A 24488-nucleotide genomic window follows, 5' to 3' on the forward strand; every position below is an offset into this window, starting at 1 on the left:
GAGTGTGTGGGGTCATAGGGATGAAGGAGGTTTGTGAGGAAGAGAGGGGAGGGGGTTGGAGAGGTCCTGGCAGCTAGGTGAGGTGGCTGTGATGGAGCGGGTATCAGGCAGAGTGGGGGGGATTGGGAGATAGGGAAGTTGAAGAAAGGAAGTGGTTCTGATCGGTCCGAGGGAGGGAAAGGGTTACCAGGGGGGAAAGGGGGTAGCACAGCATTGCTGGAGGAGTGTGGGGAAGGAGAGAGATGGAATGTATTTGTGGGGAAATCGGGGTACATAGTGAGGGGAGGATGGGGAGGAAAAGCAGAGAGGAGGAGGGAATAAGGGGAACGTAAGGAAAGTTAACTAGGGGAGAAGCCTGGAGGAGAGGTGGTCTAAGGAGGGGGGTGGCCGGTAGGGATTGGGGGGAGGAGATGAGAATGGAGTGCCAGGACGGTGCAGAATGGACGAGGAGCGTGTTAGTTAGAGTTAAGGCTGAAGTGAAGAGGGGGGGCATACTGTGAGGGGGGAAGAATAGGAGGGGAGGGCAGAGGGGATAGAAGAGGGCCGACCTGTGTCTCCCAAGGGTGCAGCCTATTGGAGAGTGGGGGGGGGTCAAGGGAGGAGAAAGGGAGTAATTGGTGGACCTAGATGAAGAGTCAAGGGATAGCCCGGTCTCAGGGGAGGGGAGTAGGGAAGGGAAGAGGTGGTCAAAGAGAGAGAGACAGGTGTCTTTGGCTTGGATCATGACAGTACCATTGTTATAGAGTGAGATAGTGAGGGAGCCGTTGAATGTAGTACTTCTATATGTATGTACTTCTATGTAGTAATGGTGGCACCCGTGCTTTAGCTTAAACATCTTAATCTAAAGTCGGGTGCCGGGATTGCTTCAAAAGTAAAGAATTGTTTTGAAGCAATCCCGGCACCCGACTTTAGCTTAAGATGTTTAAGCTAAAGCACTGGTGCCGCCATTACTTGAGAGCAGTAATAAACAGAAACAAGCATTGGCATAGCCAATAGGTCTCGCTTTTGGGGCCTTATAAGTATTTAGTTATGCAACTGTTGCATGGCTAAACACTTATAAGGTCCCAAAGCGAGACCTATTGGCTATGTCAATGCTTGTTGTTTATTACTAAACGTTTTTAATTTATTACTAAACGTTGTCCGAATGTAGGTGGCTGAAATCCCTCCCACGCTGCTCTTTTTGAGAATGTCTTGCTAGGAGTGCAAAGCGCGGATTGTGCACTTCATGTCCAAGAAGGCAGGCGAACATGACATTTCAACTCCACTTTCTGATTAAAAAATAAATTGGATTTATTTAAGTGCTCATTTTTGTTTTTCCAGAAATAGAATTAGTTGAAAAGAAGTGACTTCCGAGTAGCATTTCTAGTGAATTTGTCAGTCGAGTTGCCCTCTCTCTCTTAGATTAAGAAACACTAAAGAACAGCTTAACCCTGGATTTCTCTTTCTAACCTGACATTTTTTAAAGCCTATTTCGTAGCAAAATAGAAAAGCAGTAGAAAACCGGCTAACAGCTGATCTTTAAGACTGTAAAGCAGGTCGATAAAAGGGCCACACTAACACAATATTGAAATAATATTGAAATTATACTTTGTGATGCCAGGTTCCTCCTTACTTGCACCCCTGCTAAGCATTTAAGCACTACCAGATTTTTAAACACACACACATTCTACTTTTATTATGCGGCATGATTGCCAATTTACATTAAATAAGATATGATACTTTAGACTTCCTTTGCTGAAACCGCCACTAGGCAGCCTAAATGATCCACGAAACCGACGTGATCAAATGCAATTAATATAAGATGGGCAACAGTGTGTGTTTAGGTTTCTTAAAAAAATATAATTTGTTAAATACTATGCACACATTTTAAAGAGTGGTCTATGGTATACCGTCTAAACAAGAACCAAAATGTTGCTATATGTTACAGATGGACACTTCAGACACGAGTTAAATATACTGGATGCTCAATATAAGTATGGCTGTGAATTTTACGGTGCTAAAATTCAACTTATAATGAATCCTGCCACAGAGAAATGTTTCCTCGCCATGTCACAGGTGAGTATAGTCAACTGTATTTTACAATGTTTCACTTATGCAATCTTAATACAGGCCCTGTCTTTTGTAATGTATTGGCAGTTGCATATGCTGTATGATGCTTAAGCTCCATATATCAACAATAGTAAAATATTACACTTTTTCTATTCCACCCTAGTGACATGCATCGTTCGCATTTGATTACAACTTGATTCTATGCATGTATATATGTACTATAATAATATATGCAATAGTCATAGATAGAATATATATTAGCTTGCTGTCTGTTATGTATAGACGATTAAATAGTAGATTCAATGCTAAATGCATTTTTGGTGACTTTTAACTTGCTTGGCTGAAAATTATTGCTGAAATGTGAAAATGGCATAATTTGCAGTTATATATGTACAGTGTCATGTTAAGGTTTTTGGGGGCCTGGGCAACGAATATTTTAGGGGCACCTGGTGAGAACAAGTTTTAATTGTATTACCCATTTTCTGCGAATTTAAGCCCAGGATGCCAAATAATATTAAATTATAAGCTAAAGGGGGAGATAGAGAAATAGAGAGAAGTATGAAGATGTAAAACTTCACTTTCCCAGGGGCCCCTGGTAGGCAGGGCTCCGGGCAAAGCTCACTTTGCCCATTCCATAAAACATCTTTGTGTGTGTATGTATGTATGTATGTATGTATGTTATATTTGTACAACATGAACCTAACCAAAGGCAGCAGAGTGCTGTACCAGGTCAAAACCAGTGATACAGTCAACAAGTGACTTGCGATGTAGCTGGGCATTGGACTGTTACTGCATAATGGTGCAACGTGTTTTTTTAAAAGAGGCATCTTCAGCTCTTTTCAGAATTAGAGCAGAGTTTACCGATCCTGATGGATGCAGGGATGTTGCTCCATATCCTAGTTGCGTATTTGACTCCATTCTGAAAGGGTCCTGGCTGTGGGAGTGCTGAGAGCTGCCAAAGACTGTGAGCTTGTCAGCCAGATTGTAGGGCGTGCCGGTGGAGTAGATGACAGCTTAAAACAAGCATTGGCATAGCCAATAGGTCTCGCTTTTGGTACCTTATAAGTATTTAGTTATGCAGCACAATATCCTTGGTGGAACAACATCAACTGTTGCATGGCTAAACACTTATAGGGTCCCAAAGGCGAGACCTATTGGCTATGCCACATGCACTTTCAGAGATCTTACCCAAAGAGAAAAAAAGTAGTGTCTGAAAAGGGAACAATGGAAGGACACAAATATTGAGTCCAGGCTCTGGGGAAGGACAAACACTAGAAGATGAATGAAAGAACACGGAAACAGACGATTAAGAAGCAAGCAAATTAGATGAATGATTGAGCCAACCAATAGCAAGAAATGGTAAGCAGTGGTATTGTCCACAATAGCATGTCGAAAACAGACAACTAGCAGCTGTTTGTAGTCAAAACCTAAAAATGAGCTCATCATGTAGTATGAACGTATGTGAAGAACTTCCATAAGCAAAGTATGTGAGATCATCCATTCTTCACAAAATATAAAAAGAGCCTGAAGAGTTCAGGGCTCTTTGCCAACATCTAGGTTCACATGCACGGCTGACTCAACCTCAAATGCTTTCGAAGCCCGTGCGACAAAGCACGAGCACCGAAGCCAAGAATCGACCCTAAGCACGCTGGTGACACTGGATGTTAAAAAGAGGGATGTGAATTCAGCTCATGGAGTATGTGAAAAGTCAGATACAAAGCCATGCCTTTAAACATGGCCAGCGAAAGGAAGCATTTGTCTGGGCTTCAAGTCTAATGCAAAAAGTAGGCCGTCTGTAGAAGGGGCCTGGCCTGTGTACTTGGGGGTGTGGCTTACATACATGAACTAAACTTTTGTGATCACTGTAGGGTGCCACCCGACCGGTATTTTGGTGCAAGATTAAGTCAGATGTGAATTATAAACAGGAACTAAATCGCTGACAAGGATTACCATAATACTATTTACCTTCATTGTTCAGAAAGCAATCTGTGTTATTTGCCAGTAAAGTTAAGGACATGAATATAGGCCCCAATAGAGGCACGTTTCAATGTCAGTTTTAATTACTAATGGGGTCTGAGATCCAGAGAGACCCGGCCCACTTAAAGTACTGGCTTTTGTATGGATTTATTTTAAATAAAGATGACTTCGCATTTAGATTCACTGAAACCGATACGTTCAACAAAACCTCAATATAAAAATAACAGTAACTACAGTCATCAAAACTTTTTACACTGGTGTTCAGGGTCGGACTGGCCAATAGGGCTATCAGACAGTGCCTAAAGGCCTGCTCTGACTGGTCAGTGTTTGGGCCGATTTTGGGGCTTTCTGTGTGCCTGCTTTATGGTCTGCTGAGCCAGCTTTTACTGCTAATTTTACCTGATATTGAAACAATCATTCCCTGTAGCAAGTTCAAATCCTTGCAGTCTTCCATAACTTGCAAACCCATTATACAGCGTCTTTACAAGTTCAAAACTGCTTCAATCTGCAAACTTGGGCAACTTTTTAGCTATCAAATGTGGGTCATACTTTTACTTGTGTGCAAGGGCCTATATGGTGTCCCGATCCGACCCTGCTTGTGTTCTAATAAACATGCATTTCCCCAGGAATGGTTCTCTCTTTCGGGCTGCTGGTCTGAGAGGAATTAATGACCTAGTTATCACTTGTAAAGTCTATATCTACCCCACACAAGTACAAGATAAAAAGATGCTGACAGTATGAGCACTTCACTCTGCCATTACTGGAAAGACCACTGGTTGAAGCCATTCGGAAGAGGCAGGCAAGGGGCTGGCCCCCAAGCATCATGAAAAGGAAGGAAGTTGATTTCTGTAGCTATTTAGAACATGTGCTGTTGTGTCATCCTCACAGCTGTGCAGCTGCTCTGGCTTTCCCGATAGGTTTTTCTGCAAAAATAGGACATCATTAAAAATAATTCGTTAATTTAATTTCCTTCAAAATGGGTTATGGCACTGAAACATCTTCAAGAAAAGTCCAGATGCACTGACTTTGTAACACATTCTATTAGTAGAAACGCGGCCCCCTGGGTCCAGCTGGACGTGTCGTCCCTATGGTCTACGCTCGCTGCACTGTGAGGTGCGACCCACGGTCTGGACATGCGAGAAAGGGAAGTGGAACTGGCGGGAAAGAATGTGACATCTTGTTGGTAAGGGAGACCGGACGCTGCATTCGTACACGGGCGGCTCAGCAGAAAAAATAGCACTGCGTTATAGATCAGGCATTCTAACAATACGCTGGGCCCATTCCTACTTTATGCCAGCAGAAGTGAGGTGGTTTAGTGATGCCAGAAGATGCGAGATAGTTTTATTACGTCAGGGGAAGTGAGGTAGATCTATTACGCAGAAAGTCCAGAGTGGAAACAGTAGTACAGCTCAAAACCCGTTTGCTTGGTAGAGTTCCCAACAAACTCTTCCTATATTTAGTAAACTATTCCCAAAAACTGCTAGGCAAAATAATCAGTCTAGCTGTATCAAAAAGCAAAACTTGTCTTTAAAAATCTCTGCAGTTGTCATTATATGCTGCCATGTTGAAAGCAAAACAGGGTGAGCTGATTACGCAGCACTTGCTGTGGTACTGAAGGACAGGTTTTAGAACGCACTTTATATTCTAACTACTGTGGAAGCAGATCTCAGTTCGGGATCAGCTCTTCCGGTTTCTCAATGTCATGGATGGAAGCTCTGCCCAGAAGGGTCCATTTGCCCCTAGGATGGGCAGGTGGGGAGCGCGAATCAACTTTATCGGTATGTTCATTTCTCTCTTGATAACTCTCAAGCATGCACTTGTTTACATTTACGGTGGCTGTTTAAAACAAGCGGGCGCTCGCACTGCAAATTAAAACAAGCCCGGGAGTTGTGTGCACGCGCACGCTTAATGAGCATGACGAGGAAAGCCATCCTCTGCTCATAAGCGCGCGCATATGTACGCAAGCTGTAGGCCGGCCAAGGTAGCATTTTTGAAGCCCTAACTAAAAGTCTCGCCAGGCCAGCGCATGCTCTGGGTCAGGCGAGACCTAAAAAAGCTAAAGCCTGTTCTGTAGTTGAGCTAGAAAAAAGGGAGATTCCATGCCCGAACATGGGAAAACTGCCTGTGTTTAGTCTGCCTATGCCCATGCCCTCTCACACCGTAAAACAGGGGAGGACCAGACTGTTCATTGTTAGTCTTACTGGGTTAACAGCAGCCAATCAGAAGGATCTAAATACCGGGGGCGTGGTTTGGCCGAGCTGCAAAATGGCCACTCCCTAGAGAGGGTCTGCCAGCCGAACACATAAGTCAACACTAATCTGCAACAAAACGGGCTGCCCAGACCTGCTAAATGCCTGCACAGTATTAACATCCTGCTGGACATTTGGTCGCATCTGAGCCCCGCGGTGGCAAGGGGACTGGTGGAAGCCTCCGGACACTGATGTAGAGGCCTACTCTTAGGGTGACCAGAATTTTAAAGCCAAAAACGGGGACAATTCACTAAAATAGAAGAAGGACTACAGTTTTACTTCAAGTCAACGCACATAATGACAGCGCTCCTCAGCAGTGAATTACTGAAGAGGCAGTCAGAACATACATAAAATGCCATGTTTAAACCCAGAAGCTTGCCTGGTAATTAAATTACTTTCTTGGAACAACTGGTAACTATTCCTGCTTTGTAAAACATAAAAAAAAACCTCCCCTATTTTTAGTCGACCCTCTCCAAAAACAGAGGGTCGAACATAGAGCTAAATTTCTCTAAATATGCCCGGACAGCTGGTGAAAAACAGAGACCGTCCTGGCAAATCCGGGACGCCTGGTCACCCTACTTACTCTGGATGACTGAGGTGTGTGGTGAGCATGGGCCTGGGGGCTGGCTGGGTTGTGCCCCTCCCGGGTGGCGTCCATGACCGAGTTGTCATCGCTGCTGCTGGCCCCATCCCACTCTCTCTTACCCTGTTCTGTGATCCAACGACCTGCAGATGTGGCCTCTGCCCTAGTCCAGAGGTCATGTAGTCCCTGTATGGCCTCATGATCACTTGAGGTGTCCGGTACCAGTGACCGATGGGGGACTGCTGTTGGGAGGCACCTAGCGTCTGGATTGGTGATGGAAGGCCATTGAAAGGAGAGAAGCCACGCTGCTTAGCCCGTGTGCCTGACGGCAGTGAGTTGGGTCGGGGGATTAGAATAACTTGTGCTCACCCTGTGTCGGATGAGAGGCCGCGTGTGCGTCCGGTGGCTCCTGTGGTCACGCTGCCATCATTTACATACGTAGTGTTTTAGTTCCTTGGACAGTGATACACCTATGTCTGCATGCAGACCACTGGAACAGTACTGTTTCTGTGGTCCTTGCTGGACGGTGTGTGGGCCTGACTTACCAACTGCCACCTGCGCCTGCCCCGGATTGTCCTGCACTCTTACCTTGGGAGCCTGTCACTTCTGGCGCTGGTCGTTGTGCTGGCCTCGCCGCCCCTGTTGGGCTAAGCTGCAGAGTGTCTGCTGCTGCCATCTACTCTGCACCCTCCCTGTGCCTCCATATCTCCTGGGGTGTGTGCTGGGCGGCATCCACCCAAGACAACCCTTCAGTTGATTGATGCCTCGATTCCTTGGAGGACTGCAGGACACATTGGCGGCAGGATTCATGGCGCGCCCTGAGCTGGGTTGCGGCTGGAGTCTCTAGTGCAAACAGCACTGCTGCTCACCACCACCAATCCGCACAGACCTTCAACACAATAATTCAAGACAACAGCCTACAGTACGTATGGCGGCGCACACACTTAGGCACCATTGAAAGCAAATGCCTCTCAGCACACCAGAATGCATGGTCCAGGATAGATTAGGATGCCCAGACCTGGAACACTACAGTGACTCACCTGCCTCGCACCCTCTCAGATCACATGCCAGTCAAGCTGGTATTGCAGAGCCCCCAGACAATACCCTGGGCATTCACCTGCTGGCTACTGCAGGTAGAATACTACGCAATTAAGTATTCCGCGAAGAGATTTGTGGGGAAAAATAGACTACTTTGCACATAATGAGGGCTCTGTATAATCTCCTTTCACACTCTGAGAGGCATTTAAGGTGGTAATATGAGGTGTCTAGATTGCCAAGCAATCTGGAGACCTTAAAGCTATCCATGGGATGTTATCCAGTCTTAAGAAAGACATCAATTCCCTAGAAATTGAGTACTTTCACTCCAAAGATGCCACTACACTAGCCAGTATCTGAGGCAAAATATTGGAATACCAGGAGGAAATCACTTGTGAGACTTGCTATCTGTACAAGAATCTCAGGCCCTCCGGTTTGGAGAGGGGGAACGCCTGGGCTAGGCACTAGCAGGGATGCTCATCAAACGGCATGCCTCTACCTATGGGGTGGATTTATTAAATGCTGACTCCCAACTAGTTTCTACCTCTGTGAAGCTATTTGGCGTAATGTCCTCTTTCGGTTCACAACTATATACAGCCACCCCGATCCTTGGCTTAGCTAAGCTCACTGCATATTTTGACACTATACAATTGTTCTGGCATGACCAGGCCCACCGCGCCTATTTAGATTCGCCCATTACTATGAAGGAAATTGAGCAGGTAATTAAGAGCCTATCTGGGGATAAAGCACCCGGGCCCAATGGCCTGACTACTGCCTTTCACAAGGAATTTGCCTCCATATTGGCAACCTACTTGCTAGTGATGTACCAGGATTCCCTAGACACAGGCTCACTCCCCCTTTGTTAAAAGAGGCTCCTAAAATCGGACGAGCCAGTTGAATATTAAGACTTTTATAGGCCCCTCTCACTAATAAATGTCAACAACAAGATCTATGCCAAGGTGCTCGTCAATTACCTGCTTCCACTTTTACCCTTAATCGTGAGACCGGACGGATCCGGTTTCATCCCCGGCTGCTCTAAATCGCATAATCTCCGTACCATCTATGTGGTAATGCATCACCTACACCCCCAGGTCTCTGCAATCGCTGCCCTTTTAGATGCCACAAAGGCATTTGATGCTCTAGAATGGGCATTACGCCTCCCCCTGCTCGCACGCCTTGGTTTAATCCTGCAATTCATCAAACATATTTTATTTGGACCTGAATGGACTTCCCAATCACCCGAGGTGCGTAACAGGGCTGCCTGCTGTCGTTGCTCCTGTTTGCTATTGCTATGGAGCCCTGGCGGCGAGACTCCGTCAATGCCATGCGAGCAGGGTAATCGGCTTTACCACCAGATGACTGGTAGTCTCCATGTACGTGGTTGACGCCACCCTCTACGCATGCGACCCTCAAGAGAACCTAGTCCCTCTGTCTTGTGAGGTAGTACGATTCAGGGGCTATACTGGCATTCAAATAAACTGGTCCAAATCCTTTCTTTTCCCACTCACAGATGCCACACAGCCATTCATCACTGAGTACCCCCTGAAATGGGAAACGGATCCGATTAGATACTTAGGTATATATATGGCTCAGCAGAGATCCGGAGGCGTTTTGGTGAGACAACTATTGCCACGCTGTTGACTGGCTGGAAGATAGAGAGCAAACATTGCCCCTGTCCATAGCTAGGCACATTGCAAAAGAGACAATAGTCAGCCTCCCCAAATTTCTCTACCTCTTCATAAACTTTTCCCTCCCACTCACTGCTTAATTTTTCAAGCATTTGAAATCCAACTTGGTGCCGTTGATCTGAGTGAGTAAACAACTGCGAGCCTCTTAAGAGCTCCTTACTTTGCCACACTCACAGGGCGGACTGGGGGCACCTGACATGACGCTGTATGCAGTGTGCGCACAAGCTCACTTTTTCCACTACTGGCTTAGCCATAGGGAGAGATGAGGCTTCCCCATGACCACTGTCGACTGCACTGTTTCTACCATATAAAGCGCCAAGGATGGAGCTCAAGTGTATGTGGTGGGCTTGGGACAGTTTGAGAAAGTGGACTGGATTATCACTCCTATATGCTGCCTCTGTCCCTTTTGCTAACAATCCCACTATACCTCCACTACAAGACTAGGGCACCATTATACATGCAAGTAAGCGCAATATTAGAGTGTTCTCGGACCTGTATCCCGAAGACCGTTTCATTCCACCATTCAATGGCATTTCATCCCCTACCTCCACCTTTCTGGACACATTACTGTATTATCAATGAAGAGGCAGATGCTGCACGTTGCACAGCACCTTCCCTGCTCTGCCACCGACTCTCCTGGCACTAGAAAACATGCTCACCTCTCTATCTCCACGTAAACTTATAAATCGATTTTACAATCACATGCAGGTATCATCGCCGCTCATCTCCCCGAAGACACATGAGCTTGGAAAGCAGACATAGATCCTCCACTGACTGACTAGCAGTGGTCTTTCTGTTGCAGCCACACCACCTTAAATGCCTCACCAAACTATAGGCTGTGCCTAATACACTTTAAATTTATACACAGATTGTGCCGCACATAGCTCCAACTTTTCAAAATGGGGTTTGGACCCTGACCACAGATGCCTGCAATGCCACTCGACACAGGCCGCCTTTATCCACCTTGCATGGTAGTGTTCGAAGGTGGCAGAATTCTGGGGCCAGGTCTGTGCTACCATACACATGATCACTGGCTCCTCACCCCCGGCACGCCCATGGGTGGCTTGCTGGGTTTCGTGAAACACACACCCACTACTCACTGCCGACTATCAGGCATGTTGCTTCTATTGGCCAAACACAGGGTGGCCATGCACTGGGGCAGGAAACCACCCCCTGCCATTAAAGCATAGCTGAGTGATGTATCATAGTGTCATGAGCAATCAACTAATTAGTGAGAGCTCATGCCGATACGATCTCGACCTAAAGACATGTGGGAGCCCTTCATCTCTTTCCTCCATCATAAGGACTCCTCTTCGCCACAGCAGGGGTTGCAGGAGAGGGGGGAGACACTGGTCAGGTTGGTGGTCACAGCTCGCTCCGATGCTCTAAGCGCCTTGTGGCTACACTGCTGTCATGTTTTCCTCTGTGACTACTGGGATGGGAGGGGGAGTACTTTGGGGAGTTATAGACGCTTTTGCAGAAGATGTGTTATGCCTCTATGGGTCTGAACACAGTGGGACTGGCATGCATCATCCGCTGGCAATGAGCATGGATATTAAACATGAAGATCGTACACAAAACAATATTAAGTAATTTGTATGAAAATATGCTACCTGATATGTACAATGTCCCTCTTCCATGGCTATGATGTGTTCATGAGCATGATTGTCTTCCTTTCTGTCGAAATGCAAATAAAGAAAAAAATATATATTTTTTAAATGTTGTCCTCTGTGATTTTGGGAAGCTTCAATCTAGATGTCTGCCGTCTCTATTCTTTCTGTGGCAGATTGCTACCTCACTGTCCTCCTGTTGCCTTTGTAATGATGCTCTAGGAGCACCTTCTCCATTGTGAATGTGATGCCATTGGAGTTCGTATTCGTGCAATACATTTGGTTCAGAATTGTGCCTTGTGTGGCTATTCTCCTATTCAGCATGGCTGTTGATCCTGCATTGTTTGTTATTGATAAATGCCAATAAAAACAATTTTAAAAAAATACAGAGACCCGTTCTGAGTGGTTTCTGTAATCTGGTCAAAATTGGTAACCAGCAGGCTGTTTAGCAATGTCGAATGAGTGAATGGATCTCTGTGGTTTGAACTTTCTCATTCACTTCTGACAACTCACCCAAAGTAGCCCTGCACCTGCCCACCCTTCTTGTCACGGACTATTTAATAGAGGGTGAGTGGGACAGTAGTTTTGCAACGATTTGATGATCACTGTGGGAGACTGCAAGCTTGTCTTCTCTTTTCCAGAACACCCTAAGCTGAAGCAGAGGCCAGAAAATGTGGATTTGCCTCAAAATCCATTTCTTTTTACAATTAATTTAAAAAATAACAACAATAATCTGCCCAGCACTACTTATAGCAACATAAAAATCCCAATGTCCTGACGAAAAATCTGCCCAGCCCTAGTCTGATGAAAAAGTGTCAGGCAATACCTTGTAACTTTGAGAATTCAGTGAACCTCTTCTTAAGGACATCTTGGTCCATCGTACCAAAAATCACTGCATTTAGGAACAAGCATTTACAATGCAATGGTCTTGCTAAAGTTAGAGCTATTGGCATTGCTCATGACATTATTTTTGTTTATGTTTTTGTTTTTAAAACATTTAAAGAAACGGCATTGTTATTTACAATGTCAACAGCTTAATCTCTCTCAAATGCGAGACCTATTGCATTTGCACCCACACACAAAGCCACCCACACACACAGAGCCACCCACAGAGCCACTCACAGAGCAACCCACACACAAATAGAGCCACCCACAGAGCCACCTACACACACACACGAAGTAGCCCACTGACCTATTTACATTATGTGGTTTTCCGCGACTGAATAAGATCGGCACAGCAGGCTTTGTAATCTGAATATTTCTTGATTAAAGAATACTAAAACAAATGAACCTCAATATAGATCTCACTATAAAGTGCAAGTGACTATTTACAGAAACATAATTGTCATAAAACAATGGCCAGCAAAAGATTTTTAACCAATCCCACAGTTCTGGCCTGCGGTTTCTAAGGCTAAAAAGAAACATTTAATTACATTTAGCAGCATCTACAGGATAACAAAGACCCATGCAAGTGAGCCCTAGATATTGAAACTGCTTCAATAGTATATAAAGTTCTGTGATCTAAGAGGATAAAGTGCTAGGTATGGTACAGGACTGATGATAAAAATAAGCATTTTGTCGTTGGAATGGTTGGTCTGTCTAACTATAGGCAGGAGAATTTGGTAGATTACATAAAAATATCTCCCTGGCGAAAAGTACATCTGTGTCTTGTCTACCACTAATACTATTGGGTAAATAAGGTTGCTAAATGATTTGCACTTACAACGTTCTTTGAAGACTGCAGTGCTAGGGGTGTTATTAATGCCAAACAAGCACAGGGACAATAGAAATGTACCACTCTAAAACAAGCATACTCGAGGGACAGAGGTTAAAATACTATAGTAAACAGCTTAATTTGAGCCGCTGCTTTCGGGTGCTTAGCACCTGCACTTTTTTTTACAGGGCCGGGACTACTGCTTTTTCTCCAGTTGGTGGTGGTCCCGAACTGAAAATAAAATATAAGATTTAACTCGTTGGTATATTGTGTCAGCACTTTACTTTCTAAAAGGGACATGGAGGACTACTTTCCATGATTGGATTCGGCTTATGTCACCCTTACTACACTACTGGAATGACTAATATAGAGCGTTCAATCGAAAGTGCAGCATAGCTCAGAGAGTTAAGGCTTTGCTGCTTTAATTTGTATGCAGTCTGTATGTCAAAGGCTCGACTTCTAGCAAGTCTGAGTCGCGTTTCATTTTTCCAAACACATAAACATTAAAAGTGTTGTTCCTGGTTATATTATCATCTGAGGCCGCATACATAATGCATAAATAACTGGTGCACGGCAAGTATACATGGACCAGCACAGAGAAACAACCCAGGCATTCAGAAGCGGCGGGCTTCTGAAGAAAATGTGAGCCCCGGCACCTATTCTTTTACAAATTAAGCCCTGCTATATTCCTGGTGGGGGCAGGATAGGTAAGACTGCCTCATTAAAACGAACATCCAAGACAAATAAAACCAGAATAAAAACGATAATATTCCTCTAGCCGCCGTTTTCACGGGTAGTCCTTTGTTCTTTGCCCTTTAACCTCTTTGATTACAACAGAAGTAGAAGAGCTGCTTATGTAAAACAAACACAGGGACCTTGGAACTCTGTGGCTCTAAACCAGGGATACTCGGGGACGGAAGTTACGCATATTACAGTAAACAGTGACTTATTCTTTTCGGTGCCTTTGCTTTGAAGCAGTTTTGTCGCTTCTCCTGCTTCCAAACCCATATGCAGCCCCTCCAAGTCTCTTGCTGGTGTCCTCACAGATTTGTCTCCTCTCCCTATTCCCGCTGGGGGTCGCACTGCAAAGCACTCTCTAACTTCCGTGACGTCTTTGTTGCCACGGTTACCGGCTGTCCCTGGGGAGGCTCGCGCGGGCGGCTGGTGCTCACGCGTCATCTTAGTTCAAGCGTCATCACGTGGACGCAGGACACCAAATCGCGGTTGCTGCGGTGACGAAGGTTCGTGTAGTTGATACAGGACACAGCGTGCGCTTAAGACACGGAAAGAGGCTTGAATATGTGCGTTCTGGATGTCGCCATCTTAAAATATATCGATGGACTTTTCATGAAAGCAATTCTCAGATATGAAAATAGAGTGACAACGGAGGACCCCGGCCTAAGATTGGTATAACAACTCGGGGGGAGGAGACCAGAGCAGCAGCCGAACACGGGAGCCGAGAGCAGGGGGAGAGGACGCCATTAACACCACCGCCTTTCTCCGAGGTCAAGCAGAAATGCCTCAGAGAAACGCAGTGGCGTTTTCGGATTCGGGGGCGTGTTTTTCTTTCTCTCCTCTTGCCATTGGCTGGAATGTTTACATTCCAGAGGAGACAAAGAAAGTAAAAAACACGCCCCCGAATCCGAAAAAGACGGGGCTTCTTTGGAGAGACAAAGCTCTTCTCCAATGGCTGACCAGCATTTAAGAGGCCAGCCAGTGGAGAAGAGGGAAGAAGAGGGGAGGGTTAAAGCCCCACTTCTAAAACGTTAAATCTCGCGAGCGAGACTGCGCATGCGCAGCCTTCGCTAGCCGAGACCTAAAAACTGATTGCTCATAATCTCAGGGAGCCTGTGTACTGCATTTGCCACATGCTGAAGGGGTCAAACAAGCTAGAGTGAGGAAATATCTAAACATTATAACCTGCTGCTGAGGGCTTTAACAGTTCTTACGGGCCCTGAACCCAAGTAATGGGCCTGAGCCGAAGGCAAGTGACTATCATGAGGGTGATGGCTTTTAACACCAGTTGTAACCTGGCAGATGCTCTGTATTGCTATTAGAACATTCCACCCACTAGAGGTATAATGTTTTAAATTGAAAACAGAAAAACAAACATTGTAATAATGGACCAAAACGTCTGTTCCTGATATTATTGGCCCAGAGCCATTGCATTGCCTTCATTGGAGCTCTCAACACTCCAATGTTCTAGTGGCCTGTATGAGGAGAAAAGAATTGCATGCTTTAGGTGTAAGAATCTGGGTATCTGGTACATAGTGCCTACACGTAGACTGTGCAGTTCTTTGGGCTGCATGTTTGGTAGGTAGACATATTTCTAGTTTCTGGCAAGATAGATAGTGTGATAGCATGAACACATTTGAAGAGGTGTGTGAATGAGTTCAAAACATTGTTTGCAGGCGTAGAGCAGTTATTGCGATGCAATATTTTAATGTAAAGATGGGCCGTTAGTGAGGGTGTATTAACTTGCGGGGTAAATAACAAATAGGTCATTGAGGGAAGGTTTGAAAGTGCATTACGAGGCAATGGGGTTGTTGCTGAGAAAGCTGCTGTCAGTCTGTGGATTTCTGATAAAGAACCCTTGAAGTTAGCCAGCATGGTTCCCATACGAATAAGAATAATTTCAAGGATTGCAGAACTATGGTAACAGTTTATATCACCTAAAAGGGGTCATCGTTGGTAGCCTGGAGACGCCAGAAGCATTATGCTAAAGATTTGGATAAATAGTGTAAGTTAGAGAATAATTTACAAGAAAGCGGGTATTTATTTTTGGTTACTTAATTTTTTTTAGAGAATAGTTGAAAACAATGAAGGAGGGTTTACCATAAAATTGTATTGATAACGGGTGGGTCAGCTCCACTGACACAAGTTTGGCCTTAAACCTCATTTAGGATGGGAGCTGCTATGGGTTGCGATGGAAAGGTTAGTGAGCCAGTCGATAATTGGGTGTTAGAGTGATTTTGTTCATGTTCAAGATTTTTCAAGATGTGAACAGGATTTTCTTGGTTGATGGGCATCCATTGCCTACCATAGCAGAGATGTCTCCCGTATGAATAAACTGTATTATCTTTAGCATAGTGCATGTTATTGACTTGTAACCTAATTGATTTTCATCCAGTTTCTAGGCTACATAATATGCTTGTAAGCCTGCATGAAGTTTATCAGTTCTGGATGGTTCAGCTCGTGATTGCCTAGGGAGAAGCGGTCTTCTAGAGTCCCATGTGCAGGTGTATTGAAAGAATGACAAGCTTGAAGTGCTTTCAGTGTACAGGCTGAGGCATTACACCTAACTCTTTTTTTTTTGGAGCAAAAATAGATATAAAATAGCAATGACCAGTATAAAAAGGCATTTGTATATACATAAACCATCGCCTTAAATAGCAGTTTTCACTTGCACTAGAATCAGAAATTCATAAATCGATTTTATGTCCAAAAAGAGTACCAAAGTGCAGCAGTGCCTAGACCTCCTACCGAAGTGGAGATATCAAATCACATTTCACAAAGGATTAACGTGTGTTCTGTGTAAAGTGTGTTTTGTGTGTGAAAAGTGCAATGTCCAAAGTGCAATATGTTTAAAAAATATAATCATCCATTAACATTTACTCTTCCTACTATTTACTAACTAACCTGGAATTTGCAGACACAGGGAGTAAAGCGAGCTTTCAATAACGAGATTGGAGCTCCACTTAGCCTTCAAAACACTCAAAATGGTGCCAGATAACATCAAACCTCTTCAAATCCCCCTGTCCGCTTTGCATACACCTCTTCAAATTTCATAGTACATATCATCTTTTCCTTCCATTCCAGAATATTTATCCATATCTGAAGGATAAAGGAGCGAGCATTCGTAAGTGCAATATACATAAAAAACTGTCCTGCCTTATTGAACCGTTGGCTGTCTTTGGCGACCCCGAACAACACTAAACTTGCATCTGGAGTTATTCTAGACTGTAAATCCTGACTGATAACATCAAATATTAATGCCTCCCAGAATGTGGATAATTTCAGAAAGGTAAAAAACGTATGGATCCAGTCTCCTTCCCCTTGCTGATGAAAACCAAAACAATTATCAGAAATCCTCAGTTATATTTTATGAAGCGTCACTGGGGTATAAAACACCATCCAGCGGTATGAGTGACATTCCTTTGTAATTTTCTGTTTTAGAGATGTATAACCAATCTCTGAAATAGTGTGCCAGTCCTTTTCAGACAATCCACATTGCTTTTTTTCCAAAACCTTGGACGAAAATCCATTTTACCATTGTTCGAGGACTGGCTAGGAAGCAACCTAAACCAATTGCCTATCCCCGTCAATTTACTTTTCACAAGCACACAAATGATAGGGTGCAGTCCTTGATTATCACCCTGTATATTTTCTGCCAAGAAATAGATAATCTGTCCAGAGCTAAAAACAAAAAAAATGCGTGCACTGATCCCCACTCCTAGAGGGTAACTCTTCCCAAGAGATGCATTTACTCCGTAAAAGAAATCCCAGAGATCTTTTAGACCAATCGAGTTCCAGAACTTGATTTCTCTGCCAGATAGAGATAAACCTAGAAACTGACCCTCCTGGAGTTGCACGAACGAATAATCAATTAAAAACTGATATGATTTATTGAGGGCACTCAACTGCCCTCTAAACCCCTGGAGAAGCTTGTATCTGGTCTTTTGGGGTACTTTTGCTGTTTTAATAAATGCTGGTAAACTAATTTCAGATTCCTGCACCATTCTATTTAAGAAATAGTCATCTAGTGCCCTGTTACCATCTAACTAACTTGCTAAAATATCAATTAAAGCTGCTTGGTAGTAGCTCTGCATATAAGGAACTGCCAAACCTCCCTGCTTTTTCTCTAGTTGCAGAACAGTCAATTTCACCCTCTGTGGCTTTTTATTCCTGGTAAAGCTCCTTATCAATAGATCTAGCCCCTGGAAATAGCTATTGGAGACTTTAATTGATACATTAGAAAAAATAAATACGAGTAGTGGTAGTACCAACATTTTAATCAAGGCGACTCGCCCAATTATTGTCAGAGGGAGACGAGACCATCTTTCAAGTAGCCCATTAATTTTTCTAAGCATTGCCTCATTATTCAAATGGAAGTGGTGAGTAATATTATTTGTTACAAAATATCCCAAGGTATCATTTAGGAGTTTGCAACCTCGCTTGGGGCTGAAGTGAGACTAGAAGCTCTGCAGCTACTACATTGAGAAGCAGAACTTTGGTTTTGCTTTGGTTTATGTCAAAATCCAAAAGAAAAGCGCGTAGTCCAATAAAGTTGAAGAAGAAGTTTAATCTGCAATTGCACAGTACCTTCCAGGAGGTAGGCAGCTCAATTACTGTGGAAGGGTTCTCAACAGAATAGAACTCCACCACGAGCTGGCAAGTGCCAGAATCAAAAGTACACATATAATGTTAAAGGAAAGGGGAATACAAAACTATACAGAATGTAACAGTTTATCTAATAGCCACCTAGGCCTGTACATTCTTCAATCATCTGCATAGCCCCCTTCATATTCTGCACGTCTAGTTGCAGATAAAGAATAATATCATCTACATAAAGCTTGAGCCTGGCCATCCCCTCAATCGGTGCCCTCATATCCCCTTTGCGTAGCTTTTCTGCCAGAATCCCTATACAAAAAGTAAATAATATTGGGGAAAAGGGCACCCCTGGTTTGTGCCTCTATTATATAAGACAGTGCCAGCCATACTAGAATGTACGATAGCTTTGGCCTGTGCACCCTGTTATAGATTTACCAGCATTGGGGTAAATTGTGGGGGAAACCTAAATTTGTGGAGGCTAAAAAACAAGGCACCCCAATTCACGAGATCAAACACCTTTTCAGCATGGATCATTATTATTACTACTTTAATTTGGTTTGTCTGGAAGTAACCTATAGCCCGCGTTAAAAACTGGGTATTTGCAGACACCCACTCTGATCTTTATGGATTAAAAGCTAGGCTGCGGGCATTATTCGAGTTGCCCACACTTTCTTCAGAAGTTTATAGTCTGCTTTTAAGAGGCTTATTGGTTTGTACAAATTCACATTTTTCGGATTTTTACCTTTCCTAAGGAGACTTACAATAGTAGATTCCTTAAAAGAAAGGAATCTACCCAACCCTCTTTTATATAATTAAACAGCTCGCTAAAAAGGGCACAAGCTCTCTGGCAAACCTTTTATAGAATTCCGAAGGGAATCCGTAATTTCCACATAACTTAGCGTTCGACATTTTTTGGAGTGCTTTATGGATTTCGATGAGTTTTATTTTCTCCAGAATTGCCTGGGACACAGAATTTGGTAATTGGGGGAGCTGAGTGGAGGCATGATATTGTTCTATACTGCCCATTGAAGCTGCATACTGCGTTTGATAAATGTCTATATAATGCTGAAAGAATACCTGAGCAACTTCCTCCTGTTCTGTTGCTACTCTCCTAGTAGCCAGGTTCTCAATGAGATTGATCGTGGCCTTCTTGTTCTTGACTCGAGTAGACCAGGCTAAAAACTTGCCTATATGCTGGTTCTCTTCCTAAATTCATTGTTGGAAAGCATTGGAATTGCTTATTTCCTTGAACGTAAAAAAAATCTCTAAGATTTGCTTTTCACTCCCTAGTTAGCAAGCATAGGGCTCCATCCCATCAACCACCTCACTAGCTTTTATAGCATTATCTACTGCTATTTATAATCCTGCTTTTTGCCGGGGTGCGATCTTGCTTCGCTTTAAAGGCGATTAATCTTCCACTTACTGTGGTCTTAAATGCCTCCCATATTGCGAAGAGAGAGGCTGTATTTTTATTAATGAGAAATAAAACTGTTATGAACCCTCTCATCTCGGCTACCCACGCTGTTTTTGACAACAGAGATCTGTTGAGGTGCCGCCTCGACCTCTCTCTATTAGCAGACCCTAATTCCACCACAATGGAGCCCACCGAGTGGTCAGAGAAGGCATTAGCCCAGATATCGGACCGCACCCTTTTGATTGCCCAAGAGACAAAAAAAATCTAGGTGTGATGCGGCCTTAAATGGATGTGAAAAGCGGATGTATTTTGCGAAATCTGGGTGATCTTCACGCCAAGTATCAACAAGTTGAAAACTCAATTTCAGTGTATCAATCATCTTTTTGGTTTCAATTGCTTCTTTGCTTTGTTTGATGTGTCTAAGGCCAGATCCTGAAAATAGTTGAAATCCCCTCCGAAAATGAACGGGCCTACAGCCCCCATTGCCACATTATGGATCTGAGCAAGTGAGTCGACATGGTCACTAACAGGGCCGTAATATTTAACTATGTTTAAACAGAGTCTCCTCTCAGCAACTTTCACCCATTACCATCTTCCTCAGGGATCTCAATCCACTTCCTGAACATCCCAGTCAATGCCTTGACCCAAGTAAATTGCTACCCCCTCACCGCAACTTAAGCAGAAGCAAAAATAGCCTGAGAGTTCTTATGGGGGCTATAAATCTTTGGAGTATTACTCTTGCAGTAGGTCTCCAGTAAAAAAAAGGACTTAGGAGGAAAAAGGTGAGAGACACCTCATTAAGCTCTCATATTTATGCTAATTTATTATGCTGTTGGCATTACAAGAAAGGATCTGAACCCTCGTCATCACAAAGAAGATAGATCGTACTGTCCCCTTTATCAAACAGATGCAAACCCACCATTACTGAGCCACTTGCTACAACTCTGCTCCCTCCTTGAAGGGAAATGACATTCAGACCCTGCAGTCTATCATTTAAGAGTTTGTCCAGATCCCTCTGAGTCCTAATTTTCCACAAAACAATCTCTCCTTCCTGTCCATCATATGTTTGCTCTCTTTTTTCTGCATGTGCTCCCCCCCCCCCAGCACACCCACCCTCAGAAATCCCTGTGACAATGTGAATTACTCCCCTAATCCGCAGGAGGGAATAGCCCACCTTACCTCCCACCTGCCCATGTTATAATGTGCCTTGGTGTGGCACTGAAGGCCTACTCTCCAGTGGCGGCCCCCACCTCTCCATTAGTCTGGGAAAAGCACTGCCTCAGCCATGAAACATAGCTAGCGCAAAAGGTAGCAAGCTCTAAGTGAAATCGTATCCCGTTCTCAAAGCACAAATTAGTTAGAAAAATCTCACATGAATATGCAGGCTCGAATACAAGTGAATTACTTAAGATGATTTTGCTAAAACATAAAGCCTCCTATATTCATAAATCATTTATCACAATGCAACTGCTGTAACAGTTAGTTTGCCTGCTGAACTGACCCTAAAATATGAAACTGTCCCTTAACGAGAAGCTTCAATTTTGACTGTTGCACCAAGCCAGCGTGGACACTTTGTTTCTTACCAAGTTCCAACATGGATTTGAATTCTCAGTTGTGCCGAGCTGCCATTGCTGACTTATCAGAGAAGATATTAATTCAGAACTTATCTGGCATCTGAAATACTTTTTGCTTGATGGCAGCCGATAGAATTGATTCTTTCTTGCGAAAGTCTGTGAAATTGACCGAAAAGGAACGGGGGTACCTGGCATTAACTGGCTGGTGAAATTGAAAGCGGTGAACCCTCACAATCGATAAATGTTCCGTGTTAGGAGAGCACCCTGAGAGGACATAGCTTTGAATTAAATCAGAGACACGTTTTATAGGGTCTTGACACATTTCGTGCCCTTCTGGGATGCCTGTGAAGCGAAGATTTAAGCTTCTGGATTGATTTACAAACTCATCAAACTTCATCTAAATTTCCAACATCTCCCTCTGGTGCTGGGCATGGAAAGATTCAGAACTTTTCTGAGAGTCTTCCAATATATACACTGGTCCGCTTGTGTAAGTCTCTGATTTAAGTGCAATAAATTATCATTGATTGTTCCTAGCTGGACCTGAACTTTCCTATGGGTCTTTTCTTGTGCACTCTTCATCTCCATTATTTCCTCCAGAATCACTTGAAGAATCCCTTCCAACTGAGTTTTATTTAGACCGTTTCTGGGCACATTCATAAGCCTGGGAGGTCTGGTGAATAATAGCAGTTTGAGAAGTTAGCAATTTCTCTATTGAGTTCACAACATGAGACACCTGGGGTACTTGGGTACAGTTAGAAGCCAAGGGAATAACTTCCTTCATTCTTGCCCAAGATTCTATGGGCATTTGGAGTACCTTACTGTCCCCCGGTACAGATTTCCCCCCATTGGGACCAAATAAAGGGTATGTTGGTTTCTCGCTAGGTTTCTCGCTAGGAATTATGGTAAGTACAAAGGCCTGACTGTCCACGAAAGTAATGTCCTGGAACTACAAAGAATAATTCACCACTGGAGAAGTCGCCCCCTATATTGGTGGGGTTTTAGGTAAGAGTGACAACTGATTCATAGTCATTGATGCGGCCAGGCCCCCAGTCTGAAGCTGGGCAGAGACCCCCTTGGCCTCCATGGAGTCTATTAAGCGTACTAAATCTAGAGAGAGCCCTTCTGAAGCACGCAAATTAGTTTTTGGGCTTCAATCATCCCTCTCTTCTATACGCTGAAAATCCTCCACATAAAAATGAGCCAGTTCCATGTTCGTGGAACCAGCTTTCCCAAGTCTGGTTATTACAGGCCTTTGCCACCCTTGCTCCTTTTAAAATCTTTGCTGGAGTGCGAGTTCTCCCGCAGCTTCTTGAGCTGTGTGCTGCTTCATGAGCTATGGAGTCTGGCAGGCATTTGATAATGCAACTCTTAATAGCCCTTCTGGGGACTTATTACCCCCCGCCCCCCAAAAATAGCTCCTTCGAAATTCAGGGCACAGTCACTTGCTCACGCGTCTATCTGAAGAGAAAAAAAGGGGGGGCGGATGGCAGCAAGCTGTAATGCACCTAGGCGGGCCGCCTCCTCCACCACCCAAGTCTCTCACCTCACTCGGGAAATGCCTAACGCGCTTCTTACTGAGTTTTGCTCCTTACCTCGTCGTCAGCACTGGCAACACTGGAATCACTGGAGCTACGCATGGCAACTCTTCACCTTTGCGCCGCTCAACCTTGCCAGCATGTACTTTCCTGGGTGCCTTTTCTGGCACTTCAGATGAACGATGCTGTCCACATTGTGGCAGAAAGCTTGCACCCTATCGACCAAGCCATGGGAGCCTCTGCTCCTGATTCCACTCCTGCACTTATGAGATACTGCGCGTTGAGCTCCTTCATGCTCCATGCTTAGAGGGCCGTTGCCCCGCTGTCTCGCTGCACTGATGATTGCGTCTCCAGCATTTGTCATGTGGAGCATTTCCTGGCACTCCTGGGGGGGACACCCCTCTTCATTTGTGATGTCTTTGCCTAAGGCAAAGGGCCAGGCGCAGAGTAAAGACTCTATTATACTATAATGAATCTATCAATTGTATATTTCATTAGACCTCCCTGTATTGTCCCTCTCTATTGTCCCTTTGTAGGAAAGCCTTGAGCTCAACGCAGTAGGCTAGATAAAGCTATGGCAACAAGCCAATGCTAACTGCTATAGACCTGATTGGTTCACTATGTAAAGGTATTTCAGATGCCTTGGGTCTGATTTGTTTATTATGAAAATTTTAAATAAAGGCCTGATTTATTTACTATGTTACACATGTGTTAAGCCCAGTAGGCCTTTAAGGGAAGATTGCTCTTGCACAGTAAGATTGTACAGAGTACCTTTATGGAGAAGGATGTTGGTATTGGTTATCCTATTTAATAAATCCTAGGGGTAGATGATTTGCACTGTAATAGTTTTTGCTAGAATCTCTTCGGAGAGTGATACATAGAGGGCCTTTGGGTCAGCTCTTTTGCAGCATATTGCGTGGGTTCAGTCCACATCAGACATTGTCTTTCTTTCTCAGTGAATGACGGCATTTTCTTATCACATATGCACATCTCCCTGAAAATGAGTGACCTTCAGTGTCAGGACTGGTTGGCCAGTCCTTTAGTTTTCAATTTTCACCTCTTATAGTTCCCCTTTTGTTTCTTTGCTTCTTGTTTTTTTTATTTTATTTTTTCTTCAGAGGATACTACAGCTTCCCAGGCAGTGCTAACAGGCTGCTTGCTTGCCACTCATTTCATTTTCAGTGTGCCGCCTCCCGTGTGGCTACTTCCTCTAAATAAGCGACCATTAGGGAACGCTGTTGTCCGTAGCATACCATTGCTTTACCAAAATGGCAACAAATTGGTTCTAAATGTGACTTCCATGCTGGTACTTTAAAACTACAATAGACTACGTACAATACCAATGCAAGATGGACAACTGAAGCTATGTTTAGTTATTGCACGCATATGCCTGCCATGTTTTTCTACTTCTGTTCTTTTACTTTACCTTGAATATGTTGTGGAGTTTGTGTGTATATTTTATTGTGATTGTATCAGAGGGTGAATTCAAGAATGAGCCAATAGGTGAATAATGATAACGGATGTGAGTGCAATTATGAGTGACAGTGTACATGTATAGTGACTTACTGAGTGCCTAAACCCATCAGTGACACAAAAGGCTCTTTCATTCATAACCCAGACCTGATGACTTTGCCAGTGCCTCAAAACACTTTCTCTCCTGTTGTGGCCTTTTCTTGTTTTGAAAGTGCCTTCCTCTACAACCTGCTGTTTGTTTTTTACAAGAACCTGA

General features: G+C 44.0%; 1 protein-coding gene across 1 annotated transcript in view; it reads left to right on the forward strand.

Annotated features, from left to right (window-relative positions):
- The window catches only part of LOC146817397 (dynein axonemal heavy chain 5-like), a 1608734-nt gene that overhangs the window by 882953 nt on the left and 701293 nt on the right, over positions 1–24488 (forward strand). Inside the window, exon 44 of the mRNA XM_085609634.1 lies at positions 1928–2055. Within this exon, the coding sequence (XP_085465760.1) occupies positions 1928–2055 (128 nt within the window). The remainder of the gene's footprint in view (positions 1–1927; positions 2056–24488) is intronic.

Source organism: Triturus cristatus, chromosome 6 (assembly GCF_964204655.1).
Source record: "Triturus cristatus chromosome 6, aTriCri1.1, whole genome shotgun sequence".
Classification (NCBI taxonomy): Eukaryota; Metazoa; Chordata; class Amphibia; order Caudata; family Salamandridae; genus Triturus; species Triturus cristatus.